This window comes from Solanum tuberosum, unplaced genomic scaffold (genome assembly GCF_000226075.1).
Source record: "Solanum tuberosum cultivar DM 1-3 516 R44 unplaced genomic scaffold, SolTub_3.0 scf00012, whole genome shotgun sequence".
NCBI classification, from domain to species: Eukaryota; Viridiplantae; Streptophyta; class Magnoliopsida; order Solanales; family Solanaceae; genus Solanum; species Solanum tuberosum.
In genome coordinates this window covers 978,504-995,757 of record NW_006238937.1, presented here as the reverse complement: position 1 = coordinate 995,757, position 17,254 = coordinate 978,504, and the positions used below count along the sequence as shown (strand labels likewise).

General features: G+C 30.8%; 3 protein-coding genes across 3 annotated transcripts; all 3 read right to left on the bottom strand.

Moving 5' to 3' along the window:
• Nucleotides 1–2,472: 2,472 nt before the first annotated feature.
• On the bottom strand, nucleotides 2,473–3,253 carry LOC102580229 (ethylene-responsive transcription factor RAP2-6-like). Its single transcript, XM_015313506.1, has one exon. It carries the CDS (start codon nucleotides 3,235–3,237, stop codon nucleotides 2,638–2,640), a length of 600 nt encoding a protein of 199 aa, XP_015168992.1. The 5' UTR covers nucleotides 3,238–3,253; the 3' UTR covers nucleotides 2,473–2,637.
• A 6,577-nt stretch (nucleotides 3,254–9,830) lies between these two features.
• LOC102579902 (ethylene-responsive transcription factor ERF110-like) lies at nucleotides 9,831–10,714 on the bottom strand. Its single transcript, XM_006339881.2, has one exon. The coding sequence runs from the start codon at nucleotides 10,670–10,672 to the stop codon at nucleotides 9,974–9,976; it is 699 nt and encodes a 232-aa protein (XP_006339943.2). The 5' UTR covers nucleotides 10,673–10,714; the 3' UTR covers nucleotides 9,831–9,973.
• A 2,876-nt stretch (nucleotides 10,715–13,590) lies between these two features.
• LOC102594274 (caltractin) lies at nucleotides 13,591–16,934 on the bottom strand. Its single transcript, XM_006339840.2, has 7 exons — nucleotides 16,756–16,934; nucleotides 15,332–15,449; nucleotides 15,190–15,226; nucleotides 15,080–15,107; nucleotides 14,828–14,980; nucleotides 14,610–14,712; nucleotides 13,591–13,843 (listed from the first exon to the last, which is right to left on the bottom strand). Exons 1-7 carry the CDS (start codon nucleotides 16,756–16,758, stop codon nucleotides 13,779–13,781), a joined length of 507 nt encoding a protein of 168 aa, XP_006339902.1. The 5' UTR covers nucleotides 16,759–16,934; the 3' UTR covers nucleotides 13,591–13,778.
• Between the last annotated feature and the right edge of the window lie 320 nt (nucleotides 16,935–17,254).

Here is a 17,254-nt window from a genome sequence, read left to right as displayed (position 1 = left end):
TATATATATATATATAGTAGTCATATCGCATAAACTTGATAAATAGCTAGAAAAGTACTTTTGTGTATTTAAGACCATTAGAATTTTTTCAAAAAAAGTTCTTAAAATTTGTACCAAGTAATCAAATTAGCTTATTTTTTTTAAAAAAATTATAATAATATGATTGCTCCCTCTGTTAACACTTGAGTACATTACTAAATACTAGAGTCTACAAGATATTGCCTACCACTCCTTGGTAGCCACGCAAATGAAGTTGAAGGAAACGAAAAAAACAACCCAAAGAAATAAAGATATTTTCATACAGAAAAACCTAAGCGGAATAGATGGAGGAGGAGATCACAAAAACATATCTTGTGTGATCCATTTGACAAGTCCATATATCATCTTCTAACGTCGTCGTCATGATCACCATTTTGCATACTAGTACTACTACTATTTTCACCATTCAAAGCCACGTCACCAGTACCATTAAGGACTTGTACTAATAATGCTTTCTCTTCTTCCATTACTACAGTTGTCAACTTGTTAATCTCATCATTAACCGCAGTAGCAGCTAGCATATTCCGAAATAGGAAAGTTGGTTTTAGCCTTTTCACCTCTAAATTCTATTGCTTTTTTATCGTAAGCTCTAGCAGCATCTTCCGCAGTAATGAAAGTACCAAGCCAAACTCGGTGCGGGTCACGTATCTCTGCGGCCCATTTTCCCCATGGTCGGTCTTTGTCTCACTCCCCTAAATTCCTTTTTCGTATTCCTAGCTCCTTCTCCTCTTTTTCCCCTTCCCCATTAATACTCTTACGTGGCATTGAATTAGCTGACGTGGCTGAACCACCACTACCATTTTGAAAAGCTGAGCAGCTTCACCGTCGCCAGCGCCGGAGACAACATGTCGGAGAGCTGACACCATGTAGTAAAGTTGTTGATTTTCAGTCAAATTGTGTGCGAGGGTATAACAGTCATTTGATAGAATCTTTTTCTGAAATAAAATAAGCTGAAATTTGTTGTAGTTGTGTGCTTATTTATAGATTTCGTTTTGGGTATATGTGGCTGTGGTGGGTGAGCTGGAACGCTTACTGCACACCAAGTTAACTCATATGTAGGCCACGTAATGAGCAACTCTGATTACTACACGTGGCTATTTTGGGAAAAATTGGCCCATCTGACGTATTCGTAGGTTCTGTAGTTACTTAAACAAAATATCTTTCGTAAGTTCTGGAAAGAACGTAGGACTTCCTATATATAGAAGCTTCATTCCGAGGTAATTAACTACTACTCCGAATTGGACTATATTTCTAATAATAAATTTTATAAATAGTGATTTTAAGTACAATTCCTTAATTTTAACCCCAAAAAAAAGTACTATTCCCTCAGCCCTCTGCTCCATATTAATTGAATTATTATATACTCTATTAGAAAAATATTTCAGATATATGTTACTTTTTCCAAATATATTTTTTAAAATTATAATTTTAAAAAATATCATTAAATGATGGGTAAATAAGAAAATAAAAATTAATAATTCACTTATTTTTGAACTTTGAAATTTTTTTCAAACAAATTATTTAATATAGAGGGAGTTGTAATTTGGACTTTAAATCAATTTTAAGTATTCTAATCCTCCTCCATTCCATATTAATTAGTTGATCATTTTCTTTATACACATATTAAAGAATCATAAATAAGAAGATAATTTACTAATTTACATCTTAAAAAACTTCTTTGGAATTTTACAAATAAACGTGAATATTTTTTTAAGAAAAATAATTGCAAGGATAATACATGAAAATTTTAATTAATGTATTTTTGATCTAATAAGGTGAACAAACAATTAGTTTTAGTACGATAATCAATCAATAATATAGAGCTGACAGAGGGTATACTTAAATACTCGATTTAGTTACGGACTTCGGTTGGCTGGGTAAGCTGCTGAATCACTAATTGCATCCACACGTGGTGAGCCATCTATGCCTCCATTTGACGGCTTTGCTGGGCCACGTAACATGCACCTAGGAAGTTCAGTCTGTCGTGCTGAGTTGACGTGGCTCTTTCATAAAAATCAGACTAAATTGTGATTAATTAGTAGTAGTTCCTAGGCAAATATGCAGTTGACACCGCAACATTCTCGTATTTAGGAAGTAGAACATGTAATCCTCGAAGGTTCTGGAAGGAAAGCCTTTATCAAGGGTTATTTGTTGAAGGAGATGAGATAGAATAAAGTTATATGATGACATCTAATTGATTAATATTTTTCAAGTATGTTATATTGTTATAAAGAACACTATGCTATAGTCACGCAAATTTAGGATTTTAAAATGATAAGTATATCATTATCTCTTGAAATAAAATAAAATATATTATAGTGTCACTAATTTGACAAGCACAAAATGTTTAATTATCAAATTTTAACCTCGAATCATAGAAAAGTTCTTTTATGTATTTAACGCATAATATTTAATATATAAACTATATATATATGATTTGATTGCAGCCTCTTAACACTTGAGTACATTATTACTCATGAATACTAGTACAAGATATTTCCTACCACTCCTTAGTAGCCACTCAAAAAAAGTTGAAGAAAACGACGTCAGACAAACCAAAGAATAAAGATATTTTCAGACCCAAAAATAGAGAGAGGATCAGAAGAACATATTGATCCGCTTGACAAGTCCATCATCTTCTAACGTCTCCCAAAAGTCGTCGTCCTCATCACCATTTTGCATACTATTTTCACCATTAACAGCCACCTCAACACCATTAATGACTTGTATTAATTCTTCCATTACTACAGTTGGTGACTTGTTAATCTCATCAGCATATTCTGTAATAGGAAAGTTGGTTATAGCCTTTTCACCTCTAAATTCTATAGCCTTTTTGTCGTAAGCTCTAGCAGCATCTTCAGCGGTAACAAAAGTACCAAGCCAAAGTTGTTGGGCTTTATGCGGGTCACGTATCTCAGCGGCCCATTTTCCCCATGGTCTTTGTCTAACTCCCCTAAATTCCTTCTTTGTATTTCTCCTCCTCTTTTTCCCCCTCTCTAACTCCACATCAATATTGCTCCTACCACTACTAGCATTTTGAACTTCCAACAAAAGCTGAGCAGCTTCATCGTTCACCCTACCATCGCCGGTACCGGAGACAACATGTCGGAGAGCTGACACCATGTAGTAATTTTCTTGGTCTTGAGTCAGTTTGTGTGCAAGGGTATAGCATTCATTCTCTTGACAGAGAATAGTCATTCTTCCTTTTTACCCCTGAAATTTGTTGTAGTAGTAATGATAAGTTGTCAGCTTATTTATAGATTTCGTTTTGACTTTTGGAACACTGAATGCACACGACGTTGACTTAATGAGAAAATCTGTTTTATTTACAGTCAAAACAGTCAACCGGGTCTTACCAGCTAAGCATATTCGTACGTTCTATAGTTACAAAAAAATAAATATCTTCGTACTTTTTTTTGGAAAGAAAATAGAACATTAGGAGCTTTACATTCGAAGGTAACAAAGCATCCAAAAATCGAACTTTATATTTTTAAACTACTGTATTTGTCCGCGCTTTGCGCGGTTATAAAACAACTTAAACATATTTTTAAAGAATTAACTTCACTATTAATAATAAAAGAGAAACACACATTAAAATACGACTTTGATATTACTTCTTCAAAAAGAAATTGCTAATTTTTTTTTTCCATACAAATAAAAAAGTTCAAAATATAAACGTTGATATGAAAAGCTTCAGTTAACACTATTAAATCTATTCGATTATAAATTACGTGACTTTCTTTTTGTATAAATGACATAAAAATAAAAATAAAAATAAATAAATAAAGATACATTTTTGGTAAATCATGGTGAGAAAGAAATACTTGTATTATATTCTAACATAGTTATGCACGAAATTCAAAAGTTAGAGATATTTTTTTTTTGATATTCGATATTCGTACCGACACTAATCTAATGCAAAATATTAAGTTTTTTGTATTTAAACTCTCATTCTTGTAGAGGCATTGCGATAAGAGAGAATTAAGTTGCGATAGTGCAACAATATTACGGTTGAGGTTATATTTTTACAATAAAAAAATAAAAAAGTTAAACACACAATGTAAAATGAACTATAAAAGATAAGTCATGATATCATTTAGTGACTTGGTGTGATACTTACCTAATCCAATTGTATAGAGATTATCAAAGAGCGACAAAGAAATATTTTAAAAAATAATATGCGTATGCAATGTTGAAGGTAGGACAATAAAAAGGTTGACAATATAAATACAATTATTTCTATTATTAAAATATTATTGTGGTAATTATTATAAATAAATTGGAGTAATAACTCTCCAAAGGATAAGTCATTCTTTAATGTAGAAAAAATAAAAGAAACTTTTGTTTGCTTTCAATAATAATAAATTTATTAATACACATTAATCATATATACACATTTATTTTGATAAAAAGGAAAAAGAAAAAGATATGACTCTTAGTATCCTTATTTACACCCCATTTATGTTGTTAAAAAGAAAATTAATTTATATATATGATCTTTTTTAACACTTTTAACATAAACTTGTTATTGAGAAAATTAAATGATGGAATTTAAAAAATTCCTAAAAAAAAAACGAGTTAAGGAAATTATTTTTTTGTTTTTAATATATTTATATATAATATTCGATCATTTTTTAATAATTATTTTTATAATGCCTCTATTTATAGGACAATAATGTGAATTTTCAAATGATATCATGAACATGATTATTAATATAATTTAGGAGTTATGATCACCAAAAGTCACTAAAGTATGGAAAATAAAGACACTTAAATTTTTATATTAAAAAATATGAATTAATGGAGGAGTAGTAACTAATACATTTATTTTTTTGTACAATAAAAAGTAATAAATAAACAGAAAAAATGTCAAAGAAAAATGAGAAAATAGAAAGATAAATAAGAAGAAAGTAGATTGAGAGAGAACGAATTTACTAAATCATTTTTATCCTAAACAAATGCTTTTGTATTTTAATTTCTGATCAAACAGATTGTAATAGTGATCTCTGAAAATCTCAAAAACTTGAGAACTTCCAATATAAATATTAATAAAAAATAAAAAAATAAAAATATGAAGACTTCAAAGTTTCCATATCAATACACATTTTTTTTATATATAAATTACACAATATTTTAAAAACTATGAATTAACTTTACATTCTCATAATCTATCATAATAATTATTAAAATGGATTTACGTGACTACAAAATTATATATACATGTTTTATTGAGTAGAATACATGTATGTGTTAACTTTTTTTTCAGCTTCTATTTTCAAAAACATCCTAACATGAAAACAAAATAAGTTAACCATACGACAACAACAAAAAAATATATAAAAATGAAGTTAACTAATCAAATAAAAACCTTTAAAGAACATTTAATTATGAGTTAAAAATAAAGGAAGAATCTTGTTATCAACATAACATAATCTAATGCTCTAAAAACTACAATATGAAGAAAAAAAATTCTCTATAAACTACAAAAAGATGCAAAGAGAAAAAATCAAACAATTTTTTTCTAAAAAAAATTCATGATTCATATTATCATGAATTCAAAAATAATAATATTGAAGGTATAATTGCAACAGAGAAAAAGTGATAACTATATTAGGAGCATCAAATAGTTTTACCTTATAAAATCGAACTACACAAAAACATCTAACAATCTTCATCATAGATCTCTCCTGCAAAATCAGACTAAAGAAGACAAAAAAACAACCATCAAAAGAGATAAAAGATGAAGAATAAGGAAAAATGTAAAAGAAAATAATCATCACACATGTCTCAAAATAGGTGCACCATCTGACGGCGGTAATGAAGGTAGGAAAAATTGTATATAATCGCAAACTATTAATTCAAATTAAATGTTATGAACATAGTTTGATTTAATTGTACCCCATAACAAACTGTTGTTATTTTGCCTCTCTCCTGGTGAATCTCGCTCGCCACTCTCGTTCTCTCCTCTCGCCTCTCTCGCTTTTATACAAACTCAAATGTATAAAATGCGTTTGTGTTTGTATAAAGTGAGGAAAAATTGTATATATACATATATTTTCGTTCCCCTCTCCCAGATCTCGCTCGCCAGTCTTTCCCTCGCCTCTCTCGCTTATACAAACATAAATGTATAAATTGCGTTTCTGTTAGTATAAAGCGAGAGAAAATTGTATATACACATATAAATACATATATCTTCGTCCTATACAGTTATAATTATACAATATATATATATAATTTCTCTGTCCAGTTCTCTTTTGTCTTTCTTTCTTTCTCGCTTTATAAAAATACAGATTATACAATTGATCTTTTGTATATGTATACCGAAACAGAAACAGATTATATACAACTACTTTCTTTTGTATATGTATAACGAAATATACATATTTATGTTTGCTATGGAGCCCAATTATGCAAACTATAGTTATAGCATACAAATATGATTTCTGTATTTGCTATATGTGAAAGTTGCTCAATATCCAACCAAACTCGTTCCCATGGTCTTTGTCTCACTCCCCTCTATTCCTTTTTCGTATTCCTCCTTCTCCTCTTCTTCCCCTTCCCCAACCCCACATTAATGCCGCTCCTACGTGGCATCGAATTAGCTGACGTGGCTGAACCACCACTAGCATTTTGAACTTCCAACAAATGCTGAGCAGCTTCGCCGTCCACTCGGCCGTCGCCGACGCCAGAGACAACATGTCGGAGAGCTGACACCATGTAGTAAAGTTTTTTATTTTCAGTCAAATTGTGTGCGAGGGTATAACAGTCATTTTCTTGAAGTAGAGAATCTTGACAGAATCTATTCTTTTTTTTTCTAAAATAAGCTGAATTTATTTGTAGTTGTTAATGATTTGTAAGACCATCTCCAATCCACCTCTATTTTACTCTTCATTCTCTATATTTGGAGAGTAAAATAGAGAATAAGCGCTCCAATTCATCTCCATATCACTCTCTATTCTTCATATTTAGATAGGTGAATAATAGTTTGGAGAACTACTATTCAACACTCTCTATTTCACTTTTTAAATATTTTATTATTATTTCTATTACTTTCTAATTAACATATTATTTTATATATAATGTCATTAATTAAATATCTAATATTCATAATTATTTTTAAATGTAATATAATATTTTTAAAAACATATTATTTAATATATACTACTTTCATCCTGAATTAATAGTATTTTAATTTTTCTAATTTTCGTCAATAATATAATTTGATTTTACTATTAATTTTCACTATAAAGAATACAACAAAATTAAAATGATAAGAATAGAAAAATTTAATTAAAAATACAATACATAATATGATAATTTAAATACAAGATAACAATACAATACATGACATAATAATTTAAATACAAGATAAAATACAATACATAACCTAATAATTAATTTCCGATGAAACAAGAATCATGCCGAAAAGATGTTGAACGTGCATTCGGAATTTTGCAATCACGTTTTGCAATTATTGCAAGGCCGTCACGTTTTTGGCTAAGGAAAGTGCTACATGATATAATGACTACATGTATTATACTGTCCAACATGATAATTGAGGATGAATATGAACTTAATGCACCAATTCAAGATGTCGTAGAGGCTCCAACTCCAACGACATAAATGGTGGTAGATGAAAATCTCCGATTTGAATAATTTTTAGCTAGACATAAAAAAAAATTAAGAACAAAAATGTTCATTTTGAACTCTGTAATGCATTAATAGAGCATTTATGGAAGCAACGTTAATAATTTTGAAAATTGAGTGTTTATGTAATTTGTGTTTCACTTTTATTTGAATTTGTCCATTAATTTGTATATTATATAATACTTTCTTGCAAATTTTATGTTATTTAAAAATTTAGAATAAAACATAATTTTATATTAAATAAAAAATTTGAAAAAATAAATTTTTATATAACATGAAAATTATATAAAGTAATTATTGGAAAAAAGAAATAAGGTATTTATATTATGAAATAAGAAAAATAAGAATGAAATAGAAATAATAATATAATATTTAAGAGAGAGAAAAAAATCTTTTTTAGAGGTTAAAATAGAGAGTTGAATTGTAGTTGATTGTCCAAAAAAATAAAAAAAATTATATTTAGAGAGTAAAATAGAGGATAGGGTTAGAGATCTCTAACTGTGTGCTTATTTATTGATTTCGTTTTGGGTATATGTGGCTTCAGTGGAGTGAGCTGGAACACATACTGCACACTAAGTTAACTCATATGTAGGCCACGTAATGAGCAGCTCTGATTACTCCACGTGGCTATTTTGCGAAAAATTGGCCCATGTGACATATTCGTAGGTTCTGTAGTTACTAAATTCGTAAGTTCTAGAAAGAACTTAGGACTTTCTATATATAGAAGCTTCCTTCATTCGGAGATAACTACACTCCGAATTGGACTCTATATTTCTAATACTAACCCCAAAAAGAAGTACTATTCCCTCAGCTGGCCTCTGCTACATATTAAATGAATTATTGTGTACTCTATTAAGAAAAATATTTTAGATATATGTTATTTTTTAAATTATAATCTTAAAAAATATGAAATAGTTAAAAAATCTCATTAAATGAAAGATAAATAAAAAAAGAAAAATTAATAATTCACTTATTTTTTAACTTTGAAATTTTTTTCAAACAATTTATTTAATATAGAGGGAGTTGTAATTTGGATTTTAAATTAATTTTAAGTATTATAATACTCCCTTCATAAGAAGATAATTTTTTACATCTTAATAAACTTGAGAATTTTACAAATAAATGTGAACACTTTAAAAAATATTTATTGCAAGGGTAATATATGAAACTTTTAATTAATTTTTTTCTTAATCTAATAAGGTGAACAACTAATATTAGACATTATTTTTAACTAAGATAATCAATTAATACAGACATAATATAATGTTATAAGACAGAGGGTATACTTAAATACTCGATTTAGTTATGGACTTCGGTTGGCTGGGTAAGCTGCTGAATCACTAATTGCATCCACACGTGGTGAGCCATACTTTATGCCATCTGTGCCTCCATTTGACGGCTTTGTTGGGCCACGTAACACCTAGGAAGTTCAGTCCGTTGTGCTGAGTTGACGTGGCTCTTTCATAAAAATCAGACTAATTTGTGATTCTTAATTAGCAGTTCGTAGGCAAATATGACCAACATGAGTTGTGGTACACTGGTGGGAGTGCATCACCTTTAATCAGAAGTATCGGGTTCGAGCCTTAGATATGGAGAAAATCTTGTTGGAAGCGCCACCTCCGAATGAGACCTGTAAAGGGCGATCCGAATTTAGTCGGAGCTCTAATGTGAACTCCGAACACCAGGTGGGAAACCAAAAAAGAAAAGTTCGTAGGCAAATATGCAGTTGACACCGCAACATTCTCGTATTTAGGAAGTAGAACATGTCATCCTCGAAGGTTCTGGAAGGAAAACGTAAAAGCCTCTATCAAGGGTTATTTGTTGAAGGAGATGAGATAGAATAAAGTTCTATGATGACATCTAGCTAATTGATTAATATTTTTAAAGTATGTTATTGTTATAAAGAACACTATGCTATATAGTCAGGCAAATTTAGGAAATTAAGAAAAAAACCGAAGGGGGCATCTCTATAGAATATGTATATAAATTTTTTAAGAAACAAGGGTAATAAGTTCTTTTATCCGACAAATAATCATCAAATTTGATCAGATAACCTCGAATCATAAAAAAGTTATTTTATGTATTTAACGCATAATATTTAATATATATTTGTATATATATGATTGCAGCCTCTTTAACACTTGAGTACATTATTATTATTACTCAATACTAGTACAAGATACTTCCTATCACTCCTTAGTAGCCACTCAAAAGAAGTTGAAGAAAACGACAAACAAACCAAAGAATAAAGATATTTTCAGACAAAAAAACTAAGCCGAATAGAGAATCAGAAGAACATAGCTTGTGTGATCCGCTTTACAAGTCCATCATCTTCTAATGTCTCCCAAAAGTCGTCGTCTTCACCATTTTGCATACTACTACTACTACTACTATAATTTTGATCACCATTAACAGCCACATCAACACCATGAAGGACTTGTACTAATAATTCTCTCTCTTCTTCCATTACTACAGTTGGCAACTTGTTAATCTCGTCATTAACGGCAGCAGCAGCATATTCTGTGATAGGAAAGTTGGTTTTCGCCTTTTCACCTCTAAATTCTATAGCTTTTTTGTCATAAGCTCTAGCAGCATCTTCGGCAGTAATAAAAGTACCAAGCCAAAGTCGTTGGGCTTTATGCGGGTCACGTATCTCAGCGGCCCATTTTCCCCATGGCCTTTGTCTCACTCCCCTAAATTCCTTCTTCGTATTTCTCCTTCTCCTCTTCTTACCCTTCTCCAACTGCACGTCAATGCTCCTACGTGGCATGAGATTAGCTGACGTGGCTGAACCACCACTCGCATTTTGAACTTCCAACAAAAGCTGAGCAGCTTCGCCGTTCACCAGACCATCGCCGTCGCCGGCGCCGGAGACAACATGTCGGAGAGCTGACACCATGTAGTAATATTCTTGGTTTTGAGTCAGTTTGTGTGTATAACATTGATTGTCTTGAAGTTGACAATCTTGACAGAAAATAGTACTCATTCCTTCTTTTTTTCCCAAAAAATATGAAATAATACTCCAGAAATTTGCTGTAGTAGTAATGAGTTGACATGGATAAGTTGGTAGCTTATTTATAGATTTCGTTTATGGATATGTGGCCGGGGTGGGGTGAGCTGGAACACTGAATGCACACGAGGTTGACTTATAAATACGCCACGTAATGACCAAATTTGATTTCTTTACAGTCAAAGAGTCAAATGGGTCTTTCCACTTAGCAGCAAAGCAAATTCGTACGAATCGTAAGTTCTATAGTTACTAAAAAAAATATCTTTGTAGGTTTTGGAAAGAACTTAGAACTTAAGGAGCTTTACAAAAGCATCCAAAAATTGAACTTTATATTTCTAGTAAATTTTAGAATATATTAATTAAATTGTTGGGGGTATGATATAGTCTTTAAATAAAAAATTTAGACATAAATAAAATATTATTACTCCTTTAATTATTTTTAAATTAGTCTATTTTTAAAAATAAGTAACTAAAAACTTCATTATCTGAAGGATAAATACGAAAAAAGTCCTAAGTAATAATTTAATTGTTCAAACTTTTTTAAATTATGAAAAAATTTCCAACCAGGAATAGTAATATTAATTTTAAGTACTCCTGGTGATAATGTTTAATATTAGGTAAACTCTATTTGATTTAGTTTTGGTTGGCTAAGTAAGGTGCTGAATCACTAAGTGCATGCACACTCTGTGAGTCAGTCTGTATGCCATTTGTGCACCATCTGACGGCGTAACACTGAGGAAGTTCAGTCCGCTGTGCTGAGTTGACGTGGCTCTTTCATAAAACTCAAACTACATTTGATGGCAAATACGCACTTGACACCGCAACAGCCTCGCATGTAGGAATTAGAACATGTTATCATCGAAGGTTCTGGAAGGCAAACGTAAAAGCCTCTATTAGTTTTTTTTTTAATATAGTATCCCGATGGAGAATATGATTTTTTTAATACTAAAATAATAATAATAATAATAATAATGCATATAAGACAAACTCTATATCTATACTAAATTAGTCGATCGATTTAATTTTGGTTGGCTGTGTATACTGCTGAATCAATAACTGCGTGCACACGCGGTGCGGCAGATTTATGCCATTTGTGCCTCCATCTGACGGCGTTTTTGGCCACGTAAAAGTTCAGTCCGCTGTATTTCATAAAACTCAAGAGTACATTGTGATTCTTGTACGCAAATATGCATTTGACAACGCAACATTCTCGTATTTAGGAATTACGGCATCTAATCCTCGAAGGTTCTGGATGGAGGCCTAAAAGCCTCTCAACTTTAACTAACAGAGGTTACTGTTATACGACTCAATTTATAAATGTTATGTATATATTTAATTTATTTTTTTTATATACCAGGATTAATTTTATTTTGAAACAGAGACGAATTTATGTGGAATGATTTGAGTACATGCGCACTAGTTAACTTTGAAAAAATTTACTATATATTAGAAGCCAATGTTGAGGAGCCTAAGATCAGCCAGTCAATTGACCGTTTACCCTTCTCCGATCCTTCAACTTTCTTTATTTATATTTTATTTAATATTTTATCCGTTTTAATTTATTTGTCCTATTTCCTTTTTATATGTTATGTATTTTCAAAAATAATACTAAAAATCAACTTACATATTAAAAATTTGGTTAACTCGAAATTTCACCTGCATACATGGGACTGAGGAAGTAACATATATTATTTGAAAATTACATTAAGATCACAATAATTAACAACTTAAAATATTTGAAAAACGTACTAAAAATTTGGTTGAGTACAAAATTTTGCATGTGCCACGTAAGTTGGGATAGAATGAGTAACATAGATTATTCGAAAATTAAGTTAAAAAGTACTATAGATCACAACTTAAAATATTTAAAAACATATTAAAAACTTTAACTTTCAAAATTTCACTTGTGCAACATAAATTTGGAAACAGAAAATAACATATATTATTTAAAAATTACGTTAATTAAGAGCACTATAAGTCATAATAATTAAAACTTAAAATACTTAAAAAATAAACATACTAAAAATTTGGTTGACTTCAAAATTTCACATGTGTTGCATAAGTTGTGACAGAGTTAATAACTTATATTATTTGAAAATTATGTTAAAAGTATTATAAATTACAATAATAAAGAAAATATCACATGTGCCACAAATGTTGTATGAAAAGTACGTTAAAAATATTATAAAAATAATTAACAATAAAAAATGTTTAAAAATTTAGTAATTCTCCTAATTTTATATGTCACATAAATTAAAATACATAAAGTAATATATATTGGATCCGGACTTTTTGTATCTGGTATATATATTTATATTCCTTGAGAAATGAACGTATATCGAATCTCAATCTACTGCTCCTCTCATCTTTGGGTTCGCCTCTATTTGCATGTTTTATCATCAATTTATAATAATGATATTTACCGGATAGAATATTTTTGAAGCATACTTTTCTAAGGCACAAACTAAACAAGTATAATAATACCGTTAAAAATACCTTAGAATCATGTGGATTCTTTCCAGTATTATAATATCCTTATAACTACATCGTAGAATTTGTATTTGACTTTGTTTAATATCCTTTTACTACCTTTTATCACATAGTAGTTCGGTAACTGTTCTCTATTAAAATAATCCTACTTTGGTTATTTAAAATGTAATATCTCATATATCATACTCTTCTCTTGAAATTTTATTTTTAGAAATCTAAATTGTTTAAAGCTGGCAATCACGTCTTTAAGTTTTAACTCAAACTCTTCTTAAGCTGGCTATACTTGCCGCGTATATCTTTCTTCTGTATTGTTTGTTCATCACATTAAGAACTTCTCTTATGTATCATCAATTTTATGTACAAAAATGTAGCTGTGCAAATGCAAGGATAACACTCCCTTTAAGTTCAATAGTAGTACTTGTTTTCTTTCATTCATTCAGTGGGAAAAAATAGCCTGTTTATATATATGTGTGTATATATATATATACAATACAAGACAGAGCAGACAGTGATATGATAAGTGAAAAACAGAATGACAAGCAACTTGTAAAAAAAGAAGCTTTTTTAACTTCACAAATATGATTTTGTACTACTAGTTTGCGAAGCTGGTTTTCCTCATCATCCTCATAAACTCTTCCGCACTTACTTCTCCATCACCTGTATAGAAAGGAAAAATTATATAAAATAGCAAACTATTAATTCAAATTAGATGTTATAACCATAGTTTGATTTAATTGTAATCCGTACCAAACAATTGTCATTCGCCTTTCTCCCTAGGTTTCTCGCTCGCCAGTCTCTCTCTCGCCTCTCTCGCTTTTATACAAACACAAATGTATAAAATACGTTTGTATTTGTATAAAGCAAGAGAAAACTGTATATACAAATACGAATACATATATTTTCGTCCTATACACTTATAATTATACAAATACAGATTTTTCCCTGCCAGTTCTCTTTTGCCTTTCTCTCTTTCTCGCTTAATACAAACACAGATTATACAAATTACAATGTATAATTTGTGTTGTATAAAGCAAGAGAGAGAGATTTGATATACAAATGTTTTATTTCGATTTAATTGTATACAAATTCAAATTTTATGCAGATATACAAACACATAAAATTGAATTGCAAGGCTGCCAACGATTTATACAAACGAGAAGCTGCCAGCGATTTATATACAAATGGCCTGCCAGCGTAATTATACAAATCTGAAGCTCCTGCCAGCGAGTTATACAATCTGATGCTCCATAGCCGCGCAATTATACAAACTATAGTTATAACATACAAATATGATTTTTATATTTGTTATATGTGAAAGTTGCTCGTATAAAGATGACCCAAAGTATACTTTAAAAATGGATTCATCCGACTGGAAACGATAAATTTAAGGAAGAATGTAGGGGCATGAGAGAAATGAACTTACGATCACGATCTGCTGCCTCTATCATCTCTTGTATTTCTTTTGCACTGAAATTTTCTCCCAACTCCTTGGCAATTTGCTGAATGTCAGCAGCAGATATTTTCCCCTGCATTCTCAAGATAGATTATTATAAGGCCTTACATACTTTCTATAGCCGAGAAATTCCCAAGGGATTGGTGGAGCACGATTCAAAACTCTGTGGATAATAAAGATCGACTTACATTTTTATCTTGGTCTAGTATGTTAAATGCTTTCGCGAGATCCTCTTTAGTGTCCCTCTCCCCTATTTTGGCAGTCATCATGTGTACAAATTCATCGAAATCAATTGCACCACTACCATCCTTGTCAACATCAGCAATCATCTGCTCAACTTGCTGAAAACAAAAGGTCCGTTGGACATGTACGTAACACTAATTAATCATGATCCAGAAGAAGACGTAAACTAGAAGGATTCAATGGGATTGAAAAATTACCTCCTCTGTCATTTCAAATCCAAGGGCCCTGCAATAGAAGTTACATCAGCACATAACTGTGTATGAGAACTAATTAGATTGATTTAACTTCAGAAAAGAAATTACCAAACCTCATAGCAACATTCAGCTCACTGGCATCAATAGTTCCTGAACAGTAGGAGTTGGGAAAAAAATACTACATTTAAGAGAACGCGCACAAAAATCTGTTAAACACACGCAAAAATATGTATTAGGATAGAAACACTTCCATACCAGAGCCATCGGTGTCAAAGAGCTCGAATGCTTCTTTGATCTCTTGCCTTTTTTGCTGCGTCAGCCCAGGGTGACGGTTTCTAGTCTCCTTTCTTGAGATCTTTCTACTTACGCTTGCCTGATGATAAGATACACAGGTAGGCAAAATACAGTTTGTTCCCAAGTAAAAAGAAAAAATAGACAAAAATGAGATTTTACTTTCATTTGAAATGTGTAATAATACATGAAGATCCACAACATAGTTTAACACATTGGCATCTTCCACGAATTCATCCATCAATTCACAATAATATTGCTCGTGTAATCAGCCATAGCATAAAGCTCTCCATCTAAATAAACCATCTTAGGGTAAACTCTAAAAGATATATCTCCCTTAAATACTACTCTGTTTTTTTTTTTAATGTTAAAGAGTTCAAACCTGAGACGTGCGCCTAACCCACAAATCATGTGTTACAATCTTACAACTAAACTATTTCTCATTAGGCTCTCCCAATTGTACTACTGCCAGCCAAAATTTCATTTGAAAGAGCAAGCCAGTGAAGAGAACGTGGAGATAAACCTTTCATCCTAATCTTATCTACTAAAAAAAGTCAGAAAAAAGACAAGTCAAAATGCGGGAAGAATATATAGGTGATACGTTGACCACTAGGGAAAAAAATCCAAAATTACGTTGATCCCTAACCAAAAGGTGCTAGATAGATAGGGAAAACGACATAAAGAAAAGAAAGCAGATGTGTAAACCTTTGCCAAAAGAGTCTCTAACTAATGAGATCAACAAAATTAATATATATAGCAATCAGCAAAATTCCGCATTGTAGTGTCACAGTAGGGACAGTTTTCTGAATCATCAATTTCCAAGTCATAAGAAAATATCTTCACTATAGTAAGAATATTGACCAGGATAAGTCAGATTTTGGTCAACATAAACTGATCAAAAGATGTTCTTGGTCAATAACAAGCAAAATATAAACAAACAGATATTTGCACCCAAAAATCCTAAAAATAAAATCAATAATCATCAATTTTCTTCAAACAACATAAAAACAAATTATCTCAGTCGAACGACATTAAAAATATTTCTTATCTTCCCTTCTAAATGAGTAATTGACATTTATTCATCTAGTTTTTCATAATTTTATATATTTTGGGGGTTTTGTTTTTAATCAGCAAACATAGAGAATATTAAATTGCATAATTCGGGAGATCCATGAAGAACACAGTCAACTTTATCCGGTAATTTGTCTAATTAGGTTGCAATTTAATTTAATTTTTCAAAAGGAATAAAAAAACACTAAGCATAAAATATGTCCACTTTGCAAACGCATTGCAGCGACGTGAAGATGATCTAATATTTGTGATTAATAAAACATGGGGGGAAAAATCATATTTTATTTTTTGAAATAGAAATTATAAAGAAGATTTACCATAATTTATATTGGGAAATCTGTGTCGCTGTATGTATATGTTGTCTCCTTTGTCAGATGTAATGCAAACAGAAGAGACGCTGAGAGAAGAAGAGCGTTTGATATTTAATTGGAGAGAAGGAAATACTTGAAGATCCGGGTTACGCCCAACAGAGGATTTTCTTGGTTTCTTGTTAATTTAGCCAGCTGGCTAAAAAAAAAATTAAAAGATCCACCCGCTAGATTAGATTAGTTTCCAATGTATAATAAAAAAAAGAGGAAATTGTATATAATAGCAAACTATTAATTCAAATTTAATGCTATAAATGTAGTTTGATTTAATTGTACCTCATAGCAAACTGTTGTTATTTCACCTCTCTCCTGATAAATCTCGCTCGCCACTCTCGTTCTCTCCCTCGCCTCTCTCGTTTTTTATACAAACGCAAGTGTATAAAGTGTGTTTGTGTTTGTATAAAGCGAGAGAAAATTGTGTATATACATATATTTTCGTTCCCCTCTC